Raw genomic sequence first — 17,764 nt, forward strand, 5'->3', positions numbered from 1 at the left:
TAATTTTGAGAAAACTGTCTGGTATTTGTACAGAGATAGGCAGGTAGAACAATGGAATAGAATCAAAGACCCAGAAATAAACCCACGCATCTATGGTCATTTGATCTTTGACAAAGGAGCTAAAATCATTCAATGGAAAAAGGACAGCCTCTTCAACAAATGGTGCTGATTCGACTGGCAGTCAGCATACAGAAGAAAGCAAATCAGTAACTTCTTATCTTCTTGTATGAAGTGAATCAAAGACCGCCACACAAAACCAGGTACATAGAAACTATTAGAAGAGAAAGTAGGAAAGAGCCTAGAACACACAGGCACAGGGGGAAATCATCTGAACAGAATATCAATGGCTTATTCTCTAAGATCAAGAATCGGTTGATATCCTGGGGTCACCCGAGTTAAAGGGGGGAAATCGGGGGCTGCCACTGCTGCCACTGGCCCTGGCCCATCCTGGGGGGTCCTCCCTTGTAGTCGCCTCAGTCCCGGGGAGAGGCGCCCGCCCCCTGCTGGGGGGGAAGGGGACGCCGCGGGGCTCGGGGAGCACGGCCCCTACCCATGAGGCCCTGATGGAAAACACAAAGGATCTGAGTCGGAAGAGACACTAGAAGTCACCCAAAGGAGCCGCCCCTGTCCAGCTTCTGACGAGTGGGTTTCTGTAAGCCCCCACTCAGAGATGTGATGATCACTGCAATTAAAAAACAGAACATTCTTCACAATCCGGAACAAGCAGACTCATTCGAGATGTTTGACGGCTATGATAGCTGCAGTGAGGACACAGCTCCAGCTCTGAGGAGAGTGAAGAAGAAGTTGCTCCTATACCTTCCAATCTCCCAATTATCAAAAACAATGGGCAAGTCTACACATACCCAGACGATAAATCTGGCATGGCTACCTGTGACATGTGTGGGATGGTCGGTGTACGAGATGCTTTTTACTCTAAAACGAAACGTTTCTGCAGTGTTTCTTGTTCAAGAAGTTATTCATCAAACTCTAAGAAGGCAAGCATTCTGGCCAGACTTCAGGGTAAGCCTCCAACAAAAAAAGCAAAAGTTCTTCAAAAACAACCTTTAGTTGCTAAATTAGCTGCCTATGCTCAGTATCAAGCTACCTTGCAAAATCAAGCAAAGACAAAAGCAGCAATCTCTGTGGAAGGCTTCAGCTGAGGTAACTACATGAACAGCAATAGCTTCATAGCAGCTCCAGTTGCCTGTTTTAAGCATGCACCTATGGGGACCTGCTGGGGTGATATCTCAGAAAATGTAAGGATAGAAGTTCCCAATACAGACTGCAGTCTGCCTACCAAAGTCTTCTGGATTGCTGGAATTATAAAACTAGCAGGTTATAATGCGCTTTTGAGATATGAAGGATTTGAAAATGATTCTTCTCTGGACTTTTGGTGCAATATATGTGGGTCTGATATTCATCCAGTTGGTTGGTGTGCAGCCAGTGGAAAACCTCTCGTTCCTCCTAGAACTGTTCAACATAAATATACGAACTGGAAAGCTTTTCTAGTAAAAAGACTTAGTGGTGCCAAAACGCTTCCTCCTGATTTCTCACAAAAGGTTTCAGAGAGTATGCAGTATCCTTCCAAACCTTGCATGAGAGTAGAAGTAGTTGACAAGAGGCATCTGTGTCGAACAAGAGTAGCAGTGGTGGAAAGTGTAATTGGAGGAAGACTAAGGCTAGTGTATGAAGAGAGTGAAGATAGAAAGGACGACTTCTGGTGCCACATGCACAGCCCCTTAATCCACCATATCGGGTGGTCGCGAAGCATAGGCCATCGATTCAAAAGATCTGATATTACAAAGAAACAGGATGGACATTTTGATACACCACCAAACTTATTTGCTAAGGTAAAAGAAGTAGACCAGAGTGGAGAATGGTTCAAAGAAGGAATGAAATTGGAAGCTATAGACCCATTAAATTTTTCTACAATATGTGTTGCAACTATTAGAAAGGTGCTGGCTGATGGATTCCTGATGATTGAGATTGATGGCTCAGAAGCAGCAGACGAATCTGACTGGTTCTGTTATCATGCAACCTCTCCTTCTATTTTCCCTGTGGGTTTCTGTGAAATTAACACGATAGAACTGACTCCACCCAGAGGCTACACAAAACTTCCTTTTAAATGGTTTGACTACCTCAGGGAAACCGGCTCCATTGCAGCACCAGTAAAACTATTTAATAAGGATGTTCCAAATCACGGATTTCGTGTAGGAATGAAATTAGAAGCTGTAGATCTCATGGAGCCACGTTTAATATGTGTAGCCACAGTTACTCGAATTATTCATCGTCTCTTGAGGATACATTTTGATGGATGGGAAGAAGAGAATGATCAGTGGGTAGACTGAGTCCCCTGACCTCTATCCTGTAGGGTGGTGCCAGTTAACCGGGTATCAACTACAGCCTCCAGCATCACAGTCATCAAGAGAAAGCCAGTCAGCTTCTTCAAAACAGAAGAAAAAGGCTAAGTCTCAGCAATACAAAGGACATAAGAAAATGCCCATGTCACAGCTAAAGGAGAAGCTGCTAGATGGTGAGGACTATAGCTTCCTTCAAGGAGCATCTGACCAAGAGAGCAATGGCTCTGCCACCGTCTACATCAAACAAGAGCCATGAGGCGACTCAGAAACTCTGGGCGGAAGGGGCTGTAGTCAGCCAGCCGCACAGCAGGCTGTTCTACTGGGACATTTTGCTAAATACAGAAAAGTTCAGTTCCAGATTTTTCAGGTGGGGGGGGAAACTATTTTGGTTGGGGGACAATTTTTCAATTTATAAAGACAGACAATTTTTGTGTTGTATTTGAAGCTTTTGAAAGAATTTTGTAATGTTTTCCAAGTTTGGATTTATGTGCATTGATAACAAGAACTGAAATTATAACTTTTGGTAAGATAAAAGTTTAGGTAGCAGGATTGAAGGAAATGATTAAGAAGGATATAGTTGTAAATGCAAATGAACTGTCATTACAAATGAACCTTCTTGGTACCTGTTGGGAGATTTTTGGATTTTAGAGTTAGGCCAGTCAGATCTCCAGCTTCATTTGCTGCGAAAATATGCAACTGAATCCCTCACAGAGGGCTCATCACCATGTAGATCATGGAAGGGGTCATTAATTGTACTCGCTGACATTTTATTGCAGCCCGTTTAACTGTTTGTACAGAAATTTTTTCATTCTGGTAAAATGTATTTGGAGTTGTATATGAAACTAGGAGAACTCCGGATAATTTTATATGCTCTCTCTCCTTCACGTAAAGACGGTTAAAATTCTATAACAATAAAGTGTTAAACTGGAATGGTAGACAGAATACACAGGATCTCAGTCTAAGTAAAGGGTGGGGGAGATTAGTACTTTCCTAAGTTTATGCTGTTTTCCTTGCTAGAAAACATCCCACAAACGGGATATTCTTCTCAGACCTCTGCCATTCCCTCCATCTGTGAGAGCAACTCAATGGAACCACACCAGAACGCAGATACTGTTTGTGTTACCAAAAAAATTAGATGAAAATACTGTTAACCAAAATAAGTGTAGATTTCAGATTCATTCCAGCTCTACCCTTCACAGTCCTGAATTTGTTAGAAACTGATCTAAAGAAAATTTCCTTAAAATTCCATGCACATGCATGCGCGTGCGCGCGCGAGCACACGCGCGCACACACACACACACACATACACAGAAAACGAATTGTCTTTAATTGTCATCAGAATGTATTGTAACAATAACTGATTTGGACCACTTTAAAACATTCCCTATCTTAAAGCTCATACGGCTTCCTTTAAGGAGTAGGATGAAAGGGTGAATTGGTGACAGGTTTGCTCTCTGCATTTTCTAACCTTCTACAGAATTGTGACTGAGTCAGAAGCATTTACCCGTGAGGTTCATAAACTAAACTCTCAGGAATTCATTGCATCTGTTCTAGAAGTGCTTCTGGGTCTGAGCCTGGCCTCTTCAGAGTGGTAATGCTGCCCATTTCCTCTGGAAAATGGGCAGGGCTAATAAGAAGTTAATCAAAATGATTAACCTCTGCAGCCCTTCAGCCTATGGAATGCTTTAAAAAAGAAAGAAAGAAAGAAAGAAAGAAAGAAAGAAAGAAAGAAAGAAAGAAAGAAAGAAAGAAAGAAAGAAAGAGAAAGAAAGAAAGAAAGAAAGAAAGAAAGAAAGAAAGAAAGAAAGAAAGAAAGAAATGCTAATGGAAAACCCCAGGAGACATTTTAGGTAAGATTTTTGTTAGACTTTTAAATGCATAGAACATTTAAAACCAGCAATTTATTTTCTAAAATATTGCTCTACTTTTGGGAACAATAGCATTGGTAATATGCACAGGTTTACCTCATTCTATGCAAGAGGGATTAATAACATAAGGTTTTGTAGTAGCTACTGGAAGTAAAATCTGTTACTTTTTAGTGTAAACATGTATGGAATCGCATGTCACCATTTTTTAATACTGACTCTGGGGGCTAAATGCAGATCACATCAATGCAAGTTGATTCTTGTGTCACATATATGTGAATTCAGCTGTAAAATTACTGGATATTTATCATAAACAACAGTGCTGAGAGGGACCTGCTGTAAATGTGACGTCCTCACACTTCCCAAATCTTTGACTTTGAAGGATCTTCCCAGAAGCTTGAAGCCAAGAAGAGGTCCAAAGACAAGGTCATCGCAGTCTTTATTCTCAGGCTCAGTAGATGAGACCCAGGACTGTGCTTCCATAGTGCCAGTGCAAGAAGCCTGTTGTCTGGGGCGCTCTAATACCTTGGGTGTAGGAGCTCTCCAGGGAACTAACTATAAGCCAGGAAGGATGTGATTTCAAGCCAGCCAGTCCTGGTAATTAGTTCTGTGAAATGCTCATTTGTAGCCAGGTTTTACAAGCTTCCAATTCTACACCAAAACCAGGCTTGGCGTGTTTAGAATTCCCCGCCTATATTCATAAAGTGTTTATGTTCACTAACAGTGAGGGTTGGTCAGGACTTGCTAGAGTCCAAACAGAACTGAAGCCCTCTTCCTTGTTAAGACCCTCACTCCTGCTGCTAACACAGAACGTTAACCAGAGGAGGCTTCCATCATAGCCATAATTCCTGTCGTCAGACAATTCAGTAGCCCGTTCTCCTTCACAGTTCAACAAGTACTGCTGACCTTGGGTTTGTTTTTGTTTTCCTGTTAGAAGCCTGGGAACTTGTTTAATCTTTTTAACCTTTTTCCTTGCTGTGTATGAGGAAAGCTAAAGCTGTTATCAACTTCTTATTCTGTGGATACTAACACGGGTTTTCGGTGTTTGTTTGTTTTTATTATTAATTTTGTGTGATGTGAATACCCTCGCCCATCAATATTTGTATTATGGTGCTATATATTTGGTAATGATCCTTTAATATTGGGGAGGGATTTTAAAAATACTGTGATTAAACTGGGTATCTTCCTTTGATTTTCATATTTTAAATAAAGCCACAGTCATTGATACAAAAACAAAGCATCTGTCCCTGGACAAACCTCTCAAGGACAGAGGCCAAACAAAGTAAAGTACATAGGTTTTTACATGGTTTCTGTGTTGGTTTGATAAAGATCAATATCTGGACAAATTTAATCTTTTATTTTCTGGTAACTTGTGATCACTGAAGAAGTGTTTGAAGCTTTCTCATGGAATGTATATAATGGCGTGAAAAAGTCCTTCAGAGAAGTTTATGTTTTTTTCCTTTTTACCAAAATGCAAATTTCAGCATGGATGTGAAAAGCATTAAAATTATAACTTTGTGTGCAAGATGAAATTAATTCACTAAATTTGCCCTTTTTAAACACAAAATAAAATGTTAAAGTTAAAAAAAAAGAATCAAGCAATGGCACTTCATGAAATTGGAAAGCTTCTGTAAGGCCAAGGAAACAGTGAAAAGGTCAAAATGGCAACCAACAACTGGGAAAAGATCTTTATCAATCCTACATCTGATAGAGGGCTAGTATCCACTATAAACAATGAACACAAGAAACGATGGCCTAGGGAATCACATAATCCTATTAAAAATAGGGTGCATAGTTACACAGAGACTTCTCAGCAGAAAATATCAAATGGCTGAGAAGCACCTAAAAGAAACCCCACATCAGACAGAAGCCTGATATCCAAGGTATACAGAAAACCCAAGAAGCTAGACACCAGAGAATCAAACAACCCTATTAAAAAATGGAGTACAGAGCTAAACAAAAAGTTCTCAATTGATAAATATCAAATGGCTGAGAAACATCTAAGGAAGTGCTCAACATCATTAGCCATCAGGGAAATAGAAATCAAAACAACCCTGAGATTCCACCTCACACTCGTCAGAATGGCCAAGATCAAAAATTAAGATGACAGCAGAAGCTGGTGAGGATGTGGAGAAAGAGGAACATTCTCTATTGTTGGTGGGGTTGTAAACTGGAAAAACCACTCTGGATATCAGTCTGACGATTTTCAAAACTTGGACATAGTACTACCTGAAGATCCAGTTATTCCACTTCTGGGCATATACCCCAGAGATGCTCCAACATACAACAAAGACACATGCACCACAATGTTCATAGCATCCCTATTTATAATAGCCAGAAACAGTAAAGAACCCAGATGTCCTTCAGTAGATGAATGGATACTAAATTGTGGTACATTTACACAATTGAAAACTACTCAGCTATCAGAAACAATGACTTTATGAAATTCTTAAGAAAATGGATGCATCTAGAAAATATCATCCTGAGTGAGGCAACCCAGTCACAAAAGAACAGACATAATATGCAGTCACTGATAATTGGATACTAACCACAGAAAGCTCTGAAACCCCAGAAACAACTCACAGACTATATGAAGTTCAAGAAAAGAAAAAGAAAAGAAAAAAAAAAAAAAACATTATGCTTAATCCTTACACACCAATAAAACTTTGACTAATTTCAGGTTACATCCTGTTTTACATGTACTTTATGCTCATTGTAACTAGTAAGATCTTAATGCATACCATCAACCCTTTAAAAAGTGAAACAAGCACTGACAAAAATGTATTCCTATACGTTTATGCAAAAATGCTTAAAATTTGTACATTTATCTTTGTTTTTTAAAATAAAGTTGTTTCAAAAAAAAAAGAAGAAGAAGAAATGCTGAATATCTCTAGTCATCAAAGAAATGCAAATCAAAACAATCCTAAGATTCTACCTCAAACCAGTCAGAATGGCTAAGATCAAAAACTCAAGTGACAGCAGATGTTGGCAAGGATGTGTAGAAATATACACTACTCCACTGTTGGTGAGATTGCAAACTGGTGCAACCACTCTGCAATTCAGTCTGGCGGTTCCTCAGAAAATTGGATACAGTTCTACCTGAGGACCCAGGTATAGCACTCCTGGGCATATACCCAAAAGTAGCTCCAATATTTAACAAGGACACATGCTCAACAATATTCATAGCAACCTTATTTACAATAGCCAGAAACTGGAAAGAACCTAGATGTAATCAACAGAGAAATGGATTCAGAAATTGTGGTACATATACACAATGGAGTACTACTCAGATATTAACAAGAACAAGATCATGAATTACTAAGCCAATGAATGAAACTTGAATCTATCATTCTGAGTGAGGTAACCCAGTTACAAAAGAAAAATTCATGATATATACTCACTTATAAGTGGATACTAACTCCCCATCCAAAAACAAATAAATAAAACTCAGAATACACAAGAAACCATCCACAGAACTTATGAAGCTCAAAAAGAAGGAAGACCAGAATATAGATGCCTCATTCCTTCTTAGATGGGAGAACATAACAGGAGAGGAAATACAAGGCCAAATAGAGAAGCAAGGATTGAAGAAAAGATTTACAGAGACTGCCTCACTTGGAAAACCACCCCAAATGCAGCACCAAACCCAAGCACTATTGTTGATGCCAAGAAGTGTTTACTGGCCAGAACCAGACATGCGTGCCTCCTCAGAGGCTCTCCAAGAGTAATATAGATACAGATGAGGATGCTTGAAGATAAACATCAGTCTGAACACACAGATCTCACTGAAAAAAGCTAGAGAAAGGATTGAAATAGCTGAAAGATTTGCACCCTCATGAGAAGAACAACATCATCATCAGCTAAGGTACATTACTGAGGCTATGGAGTGCTCACAAAAAAAGGGTTCTCTCATGACTGTCCTCTGAAAGACCCAACAAGCAGCTGAAAGAGTCAGATGCAGATATTTGCATCCAGACAATCAACAGAATCTGATGACCTCTATGGTTGTATTAGGGAAAAGCTGGAGGAAAGCTGAGGAAAAGTGTGACCCTGTAATAGGACCAGCAGTCTCAACTAACCTGGACCCCTGAGATCTCTCAGACACTGGATCACCAACCAGGCAACATACACCAGCTGATATGAGGACTCCAACACATATACATCAGAGGGCTTCTCAGTCAGAGAAGATACACTTAACTCTTATGAGACTGGAGGACCTAAGGAGTTTGGAGGTCTGGCAGGGTGTGTAGATTGGGGATATCCCCATAGAGACAAGGAGGGTAGGGAGGAGGTATGGGATGTGAAAGAGTAAAAGGGTGGAACTGGAGGAGAATAAAATTTTGATTGTAAAACTAAACTAAACTAAAATAAAAATATTAAAGAGTTTCAAAAAAAGAATTGAGCAAAGAAACAAGGTTTGTATTATATAAAGGCATGCCCAAAGAAGAGAACCATAATCGGTGACATAAATTCAAATATTAGAACTAAAATTAGTGTTTTTTATTTTGCTAGCCTGTACATTTTTATTTGTAGTAGATTATGCATTTAAAGGTATCTTCTGTGTGTGTGTGTGTGTGTGTGTGTGTGTGTGTGTGTGTGTGTATTGCATGTAAAAACCAGAATAGGGTATCGGATCTCTTAGAGCTAGAATAATAGGTGATTGGGAGCTGCCCAGTGTGGGTGCAAAGATGGCAGTTCAGGCTCTCTGGAAAAGCAACAGGCACTTTTACCTGTAGAGTGATCTCTAGAGGCCCTGGATCAACCTCTGAAAAGCTATCCAGATTCGTTAATTCATTAAAGCTTGCTTGAACTTTTTTATTTTTGAAGTTATAATATAATTACATCAACCTCCCTTTTATTTCTTCCCCCTAAATGTCCCACAAACCATTCCCTTAAATTCATGAACCTTTTCCCCATTAAGTGTTATTGCATTCATATGTGTGTGTGTATCTATGTGTGTGTGTGTGTGTGTGTGTGTGTGTGTGTGTGTGTGTGTATTTCAAAATACAATTTAGTCTATGTAATGTTACCTGTATGCATGTTTTCAGGTATGATCATTTGGTATTGGGTGGTCAGATGGTGTACTCTTCCTTGGAAAAGACCATTTCTCCCATTAGCTGCATTCCTAAGCTGCATGTAGTTCTTTGTGTAGGTTAGAAGCCTTGTGGGTTTTTCTTGCCCAATTTAGATGCCTACTGTACTTCTTGAGATTGTGCATAGGCATTCATATTGGTGAGACTTTATAGGCATAGCTTCTGACACTCCTAGAAGACACGATCTCACAGCAAACTCCTTGGTTTTCTCTGACTCTGACAACTATATGCTTATTCTTTTTTACAGTCACATTGTCATTTCAAAGAATGAATTGAATTTCTGATGGTTATACTACTTATCCAAACATAATACAGTGTGCTTTTAAAAATAAACATTACACTTTCATCTCTGATGCTGAACTTTATTGGATTTCAAATACTGGCTAGAGTGATATTTTAATACCCTAAATGATTTTCAAGTTCAATGCTAAAATCTCAAGGCAGTGGATGCATGGTAAAAATCTTATTTCAAAGCTCTTGCAAATTATTTCAAGAGTAAGTTAATCAAAAATGTCATTAATACTTATGAACCAATGGATTCTGAAATGGAGTCAAGATTCTAAGACTATTTTTAATAAATATTTTCAAGGAGTTAATATTTAAAGTCAGAACAGTTCTTTTCTTAAAATTACTACTAAAAATTATTCACAATTTATTATTAATTGTGTTTAATGAATGATTCACAACTACTATTAGGATGTAAGTCCATTATGCTAAGGGATAACTAGCTTCTTTCTGCCTGGCTTTTTTGTACTATCATCATCTCATTCTAAAATGCAAAGTGCTGAGCCTGGACAGTCTGCTGATGGATAGTGTCAGAATTCTATCTACTCTCAATCCCAAGAATTTTCTTTAATTAACTTATTTATTTTATACCACAATCATAGCTTCCCCTTCCTCCTCTTCTCCCACTCACACTTCTCACCTAATATGCCCCCATCCTCCTGTCCTTCCTTTCTCCTCAGAAAGGTTCAGAAAAGGAGAGCCTTCCACTGAGATCAGCCTACCTTAGCAAATAAATTCTCATAGAACAAAGCTCACCATCTATTGTGGCTAGACAAAGCAGTCTTGTTAGGGGAAAGAGATCCAAAGGCAGGCAACAGAGCCAAAAACAGCTCCTGCTCCAGTTGACTTAAACCAACTCATATGATGTATTTAAAAGCATAATTTGAAGGGAAACTGTCCAATTTTAACTTTCGCATTAGACTATAAAAACATTAACACAGGGAGTAAGGACACAAAAGAAAGTCCTGTTTGTTGTTGTTGTTATTTGTTTGTTTTTTTTTTAAAAAGAGAAGGAAACATGAATTTAGAGCTTCTCCGGTTACTTAGCTCAAGATACTTAGTGAGTTAGTATAAAAGTAAATAATACACTCTTTAGAGAAAGAGGAGCTACTAGGAGTGTGGATAAATCTGGAAAGAACAAGACGCACATGAAAGAGTCCCCAAGAACAATGAAGAGTAAGGGGAAGGTGCCAAATAAATAACTTATAAGACATGGCAATATAAAGAAATCTCAGCAGCCAAGTCAGTCAGTATCAACAAACGCCATGATACAACACAAAATAGCCTCACTGAATTGTAGCAGTAGTTGGTCCTATTTGTGAAACTGTTCTTTGTTCCAATAAAGTTAGTTTATCCCTAACAAGTATTAACAATTTTAAACAAAAGTAATTTTGCTTCATAGTCAAAATATATGAAATTGTGTTTTACTAATAACATTAGCATCATTTAGAAATGGGAAAGTCAGCTGTTTTAAATAGCAGTCTATGATGAACTTTAACAAACATGTGTCACTTAGCTCTTAGATTCATCCTTCTTGTAAATTAATTCTGTGGAATTAGTATCATTATTTCTGATTTTAACATTCAGAGACTTAGGACACAAAACTAAGATGTCCACTATACTCCAAGAGTCTGATATTTATGTTTATGTAAACCTCAAGTATTTGCTTGGTTTAAAGGATCTGCACTGCAATTACCACATCTGAATATTTCATTGTATTTATTAAGGATAGTATCATCTATTTCTTTTTAAATAAAAGTTTTATTTATGCAAGGTAATATGTTAACTTTTTTCATATTATTTGGAAACAAACTAGATGAAGGCTTATATGGAGTTGAATTTTTCCAATTCTAAAGTAAGCCAACCCCTTAATTACTTAATGTAAGTTAAACACATATTGTTGAATAAATAGTATTCTTTTAGTAATGAATCCAAAACTAAATGGAGGGCCAACCCCAGCAATACTCAAAAAGTTAGGAAGCAGTTCATGAATCATTCTAGTAACTCTGACTAGGCAAGAACAACTTAACAAAGTTTAAAATTTTCCCACCAAAAGTAAAGACATTCAACTATCTAATCTGTGTAGTGTCGACACATTCAGATTCATATTTTCACTAAAGAATTCAAAGAGCTTTAATCATCCTAAACATTAGCAAAATAGACATTTTATGGTGCCAGGAATTCAGGAATGGAAATTTTTTTGTACTACATTTAGAATTCGAAGTATTTGGGGGACTAAATAATATATACATTCTATGTAGAAATATTAGTAAAGATGCTATGTCTCTGATCAATTATATTGAACAAAGTAAGGGTTAAACCAATACAAAAAAAAGCTTTAAAGGAAACAAACATGTTCAAGAATATAAACTAATCTGTTTATTATGGAAATGAGTGTGAGTTTTCCAGAGAAGGTTAAAAGTATCAATGCTGTATTTATGCAGGTATGCTATGCTACTTAGGAATATACTCAAAGGAATAGAACAACATAGCTGTAGATTCATAAATATCTGCTTACAGAGGCACTATGCAGGTGAGAAAATGGGCATGGGCACCCAAAAATGGGTGAATTGATATTAAATGTGGTATATATGCACAGTAGTCTTTTATTTGGCCATAAAGTAGAATATCACCCCATATTCAGAAACATGGGTAGAATTGGAAATACCATGTTACATGAAAAAAATTGAATTGCTTGAAGTAATGATAATGTAAACTATAAAATATATTATGAAATATATTGTGTAACTGAGTAAAAAGTTCAAAGCATTTACCAGATATGTTGCCATTGTGATCCCAAAATGGAGGTGAATCACTAATCACCCCACTTCTTCTTGTCCAACCAGGTAGTAGGGTTTGGTCTTGTGTCATGCTGCAGAGCCCATCCTCAAAGTTGCATCTCCTATAACTCCAGCCTAAGGAACAATAGGGAAAATTACTTTTCACATCTTTCTTTTCTCCTTGAGTTAAATAATACACTAGATTAAATATAAGAAATGCTAACAGAAAAGAACTATTTCTTCCTGTTCTAACTCTACTAATGCAAATCTTTTTACAGGTGACCTTATAATAAATTACCAACCTAAAAATGCTTGCTCTCATTTTTAGGGAAACAAAGCTTCACTGGGCCAGGGGACATGGGGTAATTTGAGTCCCCATTAACTGAGTGACTTGAACAAAACCTTTAACAGGAAGTTTTACCTGATCTCATAAAATTAGAATATCAAGAGTCTGTACATCTTGGAGGCAGGAAACATTCTGGGTTCAAGGATTTATAGGTGGGTTTCTGCTCTTATCCCTCCACAGAAAGTACTGACTGGTATAGGAAGTGGCCACTTCAGGATTCATATTCCTATTGCTAGGAATTTCAACTACAGTCTCACCCATAGACCCTCTGGGGCCTCCCCCATATCAAGTCTCTGGGATGCCCTAGAGGTTGTTCCCACTCAAAGCTATTCCATCTCTTTCCCCTACTCTCCTTACATATGATTTCCACCCTCCCATCTACTGCCATCCCCTCTTCCACCCAGTACCTTCCTTCCATCGACCTCTGGTACCTATTTTGTTTCCCCTTCTGAGAAATATTCAATCATCTTCCCTTGGGTCCTCCATGTTATTTGGCTGCTTTGTTCAGGGGAGGTTGGGGAGGTTAGTGTGGATGACAATCAGAGAGGGGATTCCCCTTTTCTACAGTGAGAGGGAAAATGGAATGGGGAGAAATTTGCATGAGGTAGGTAGTGGGAGGAAAGGGCTGATATTGGGTTATAAAGTGAATTAATTAATTAATTAAAATAAATCTACCATATACTGAGAGAGAGAGAGAGAGAGAGAGAGAGAGAGAGAGAGAGAGAGAGAGAGAGAGAATACCAAGAGCTCATCTTGTCTCCCTCAAACAACTACTCTGAAACTCTAGTGCCATTATACATTAATATTTTACAACCTTGGGTACCATAAAACATAAGGGTTACTATGAAATTTATATCTTCTTCTGAGTATTGACTTGCCGGCCCCCTGGTGCCAGCAGAATTTCAGGTTTTATAAGTGCAGTAATAAAAGCCTTCATGGCTGAAATCAACTGTCTACAGTATGTATCTTTGGAACTAAGCATATAGCATCTTGGTTGATCCCCAGCAACGGGGTAAGCATTCATGCTTTTATCATGGCAGGGGAATTTCTGGGCCTCTTCCCATTCACATACAACTGAAGAAACTTGAGAGAAACCAAAGGATTTAAAGATGTGTGTGTGTGTGTGTGTGTGTGTGTGTGTGTTTCCTGAAAATGTGTAGGCTATCATTCTTTATTTTATTGTGCAATGTTAGGAAAATATCATGTTCAAAGAGTTAAAGTTCTCAAATGCAAATGGCCTCTTCCCAGATTGTAAGCTTCACAGTGATGCTAACCCTCAAGCAGCCTTAACTGGGTTACAGGCCTTTAGGATACCTTCTCTTTGCTGAGCACCATTCTTCTCCACAAAGTGAGAGTGCATATGCTTGCAGGTTTTCAGATTGTGCCTAACATCTCAATGAGAAAATGACATAATTTTTGTTTAATGACTTTCAGATGAAAATATGGTTTAGTCATATCCATATACATGATGAATTCTCTTGGTCTCTTTCATGAGAATGAAAATGTAATATTGAAGCATCTTTAATACCATTGTTGAATATTATTAATTTTACTCAGGCTGCCTTATGTAAAAGATGCTGCTTAAGAGGAGCAGCTTTTTGTTACAGTAGCAATAATCTTCAGGGCTTTACACTAATCATTACCCCCACAACAGCTTATATTCTCAGCAGCCTCAGGAAACTGGCATTTTTTCCATTTTAAAGAAAATGAGTTTGAGATGATGTCTTCTAGATATTAAGTGACTGATGAATTTCGACAGCTGGAATGATGGGTCATGATTGGAACTGTCCTGTTACTTTCAGTTCCTAAAACCCTACTCTGAGGTCTAATCAGTGTACTTCTTATCCCATTTTGATTAAAGTGATAGAAGAAAAGATCACTAATTCTAGCCAACCTAAAGGAACCATCCTTTCATAGACAGTTGACACTATTTTAACCAAAAGCAAAAAAATACATTAGGCTATGAGTTGTGCAAAGATAAACTAATGAGTTTATAAGCCCTTTGAAATATTTAGGTTCTCTGGTTGTACAAATACTGAACTAAATTATAGTCACTTGCATAAATGCACAAGAGGGGACTGAGGGCTAGTGAAAGTAGCCACATTATATGTGGACAGCAGACTATAATATGCAGGTTTATGAAACTATATGCTATTACAGTCACAGAACTATAAAATCATCTAGCAGTACATTTCTAACAACACATTCTTGTCATTAAGCAGCACAAAATTGTGTGCTCAACTCTGCATGTCCTTGCATAAGTCTGTATCCATTTTTCAAAATTTATTTTGCTTTCCAATAATTTTACAATGCTGCATAATTAAAAACTTCTTTAATCTCCATATTATAGCACTCATGTGCATAAATATGTACGTACACATTCTCACAGAGGTGACAGACATCAGTTTAATACCAAGAGACTACCTTCAAGACAATTGCTGAGTTGATGTTCTATTTGCAAAGGCCTTTGCTCTTTTTCACACAGAGGTAATAGTGATGTCTGGAAATGTTAAAACCTAGAGAAAAATAGCTAAATAAAATGTCTTATTCCTCTGAATAGTCTCAATGGGGGTTCTTTTTGTTATAAAATGAATCTAATCAGCACGTATTTTCAACTAATTTTGTTTGAAAAAGCAATCATGAACTACTGGATTATTCAAAGGCATCCAAATTTTTCATAAGTGTTCATTTTCCCACCAGTACACATTTTAAACCATTTTTGTAAATTTCATAAAATTGTGGCTGTTTTGTTTTCTAATTCAATATGTGGCTTGGCATTGAAGTCTGAAACTATTTGCTATAATAAAGCTGCCTGTATGTAGCTTGCTGCTAATATAGCTACCAGTACATCGTGTGAATTTAATCACATTTGGACAACTTAATGAACAATGAAGTACGTGGGCATTTGTAGAATTCTTGTGTGTTCTTGTCAACTTATGAAACGGATCTCTTTGCTTTTACTTTTATGACCCCAAAGACCAGACCTACGCTAGTAAAAAGAGGGAAAATGCTTCTGTATTGTGTTGTGAAAGGTTTCTCAGAAACCCTAATCATCTTGTGAACCAGTATCTATGATACTATATCCGATCATTAATTTCTGAAGATCTCCCACAGACTGACTCTTTTACTAGATAATGAAAAACATATCGAATTATCAAAGTTGGCTTCAGTCACATTTCTGAGAAAATGAGAAGCAATAAGTTTTTAATTGTGATAAACACAGGGGGAGTCAGAAAACTCAGAAGTCAATTTGAATTCAGGAAAAGATAGTTCTGGGTAAATGATTAAAATATAATGTCCTTGATTAGAGCACAATGTAGGAAAAAGATAAGAAACATCAGAAGCAGATTAAACCTCACAGTTTTCTTAGTCTCAAGTCAGAAATGCTCAGTTTTCTCTTCCTAAAAGTTCTAGAAAACACAGTCACAATCTTAAATAAATTTGTATTGTGGAAATTGTGGATTACATAAAATTTATTATTTTAACCATATAAACCCGTGGTGTTTATTTTTTACCTTGTGATTCAACTTACTTTGCCATGCATTCTAAAATGCTTTTTATATAACCACACTGAAATTTTAGACTTGTCAAATTACCAATCCCCTCCCAATTCCTTACCATCCCAAGTTCCCAGAAGCTCTCAGGCTAGTTTCTGCTTCAATGAATTTGATGTGTGCAATCATATAGCATTTGTTCTATGACTAGCTTGCTTCATGCAGCATAATGTTCTGAAAACTGACATAAGTAATAACATGTCAGAGTATCCTTTTATCAGAGACTAAATATCACTGTCTACAGGCACGCACACACCTAACATCATATTTAAAAAATCAACAGTCCGATAATACTGAGAGGCTTTCAATTTTGGGCTATGATGAATAACACTGAAATAAACTTGGGAAAACAAATATGTGTTCAATTTCCCATTACTGTTACTCTTGGCTATATACTCAAAAAGTAGAATTATTGAATCATGTGGCAATTCTACTTCTATATTATTGAGAAATTTACATTCATTTTGAATGTGTCTATAAGAGTTTGCATTCCTATAACCAACATATATGTTCTAGTTTCTCCAAATTGCCACTAATACTTATTTTCTAGCATATTTTGCTTGTTGTTTTTATAACAGCTGCCCTAATGAATGTGAGCTAAATCACCACCATTTCAGTGTGATTTTTCAGGTGTAGTTCTTTAGTCATTAGCGATTAGAGGCCAATTTTATTTGTTTACTGGATATTTGCATACCTTCTATGAAGAAACAACTGTTTTATTTACTGTTAATTTTATGAAGTTGACAGGTTCTGTGGTTTGGTTCTGACATTTGGTTCTTTTTTTTTCTTCTTCTTTGCAGTTGAGTTGGAGTTTTATTTAAATTATGATACCAATCGATCAACATATATATGATTTGTAATTTTTTAATTGAACAACTTTATTATAAAAAACAAGGATAAATGTACAGATTTTAAACATTTTTGCATAAAAGTATATGAATACATTTTTGCCAGTACTTGGTTTTTTAAAGGCTTGATAGTATGCATTAAAATCTTACTAGTTACAATGAGCATAAAGTAGATGTAAAACAAGATGTACCCTGGAAATAGTCAAAGTTTCTTAGTGTAAAAAGATTAAGCATAATGATTTTTCATTTTTTTTCTTTTATTTGGCCTTTGTTTTTTCTTGAACATCATATAGTCTGTGAGCTGTTTCTGGGGAGTTCAAAGTTTTATATGGTAAGTATCCAATTATCAGTGACTGCATATTATGTCAGTTCTTTTGAGAGGACTGGATTATCTCACTTAGGATGATATTCTCGAGATGCATCCATTTTCTTAAGAATTTCATAAAGTTTCTGATAGCTGAATAGTTGTGTAAATATACCACAATTTTTGTATCCATTCATCTACTAAAAAATATCTGCATTTTTCCAACTTCTGGCTATTATAAATAGAGCTTCTATGGACATTGTGGTGCATGTATCGTTGTTGTATGTTGGAGCTTCTCTGGGGTAAATGCCCACAAGTGGAAAACTGGG

General features: G+C 37.1%; 2 protein-coding genes across 2 annotated transcripts in view; one reads left to right on the forward strand and one right to left on the reverse strand.

The window, feature by feature from the left end:
- The window catches only part of MALRD1 (MAM and LDL receptor class A domain containing 1), a gene marked incomplete at both ends in the record, with an annotated part of 691,362 nt that overhangs the window by 654,523 nt on the left and 19,075 nt on the right, over window positions 1-17,764 (reverse strand). Inside the window, one exon of the mRNA XM_080918486.1 lies at window positions 12,378-12,518. Coding sequence (XP_080774612.1) covers window positions 12,378-12,518 — 141 coding nt within the window. The remainder of the gene's footprint in view (window positions 1-12,377; window positions 12,519-17,764) is intronic.
- LOC308421505 (MBT domain-containing protein 1-like) lies at window positions 676-2,616 on the forward strand (the record flags this gene model as incomplete). The annotated part of the gene is given in 4 exon segments (XM_080917907.1): window positions 676-772; window positions 775-1,157; window positions 1,161-2,344; window positions 2,346-2,616. Coding segments are annotated over 4 exon segments (1,935 nt in total).

Source organism: Micromys minutus (assembly GCF_963924665.1).
Source record: "Micromys minutus genome assembly, chromosome: 6".
Taxonomy (NCBI): domain Eukaryota; kingdom Metazoa; phylum Chordata; class Mammalia; order Rodentia; family Muridae; genus Micromys; species Micromys minutus.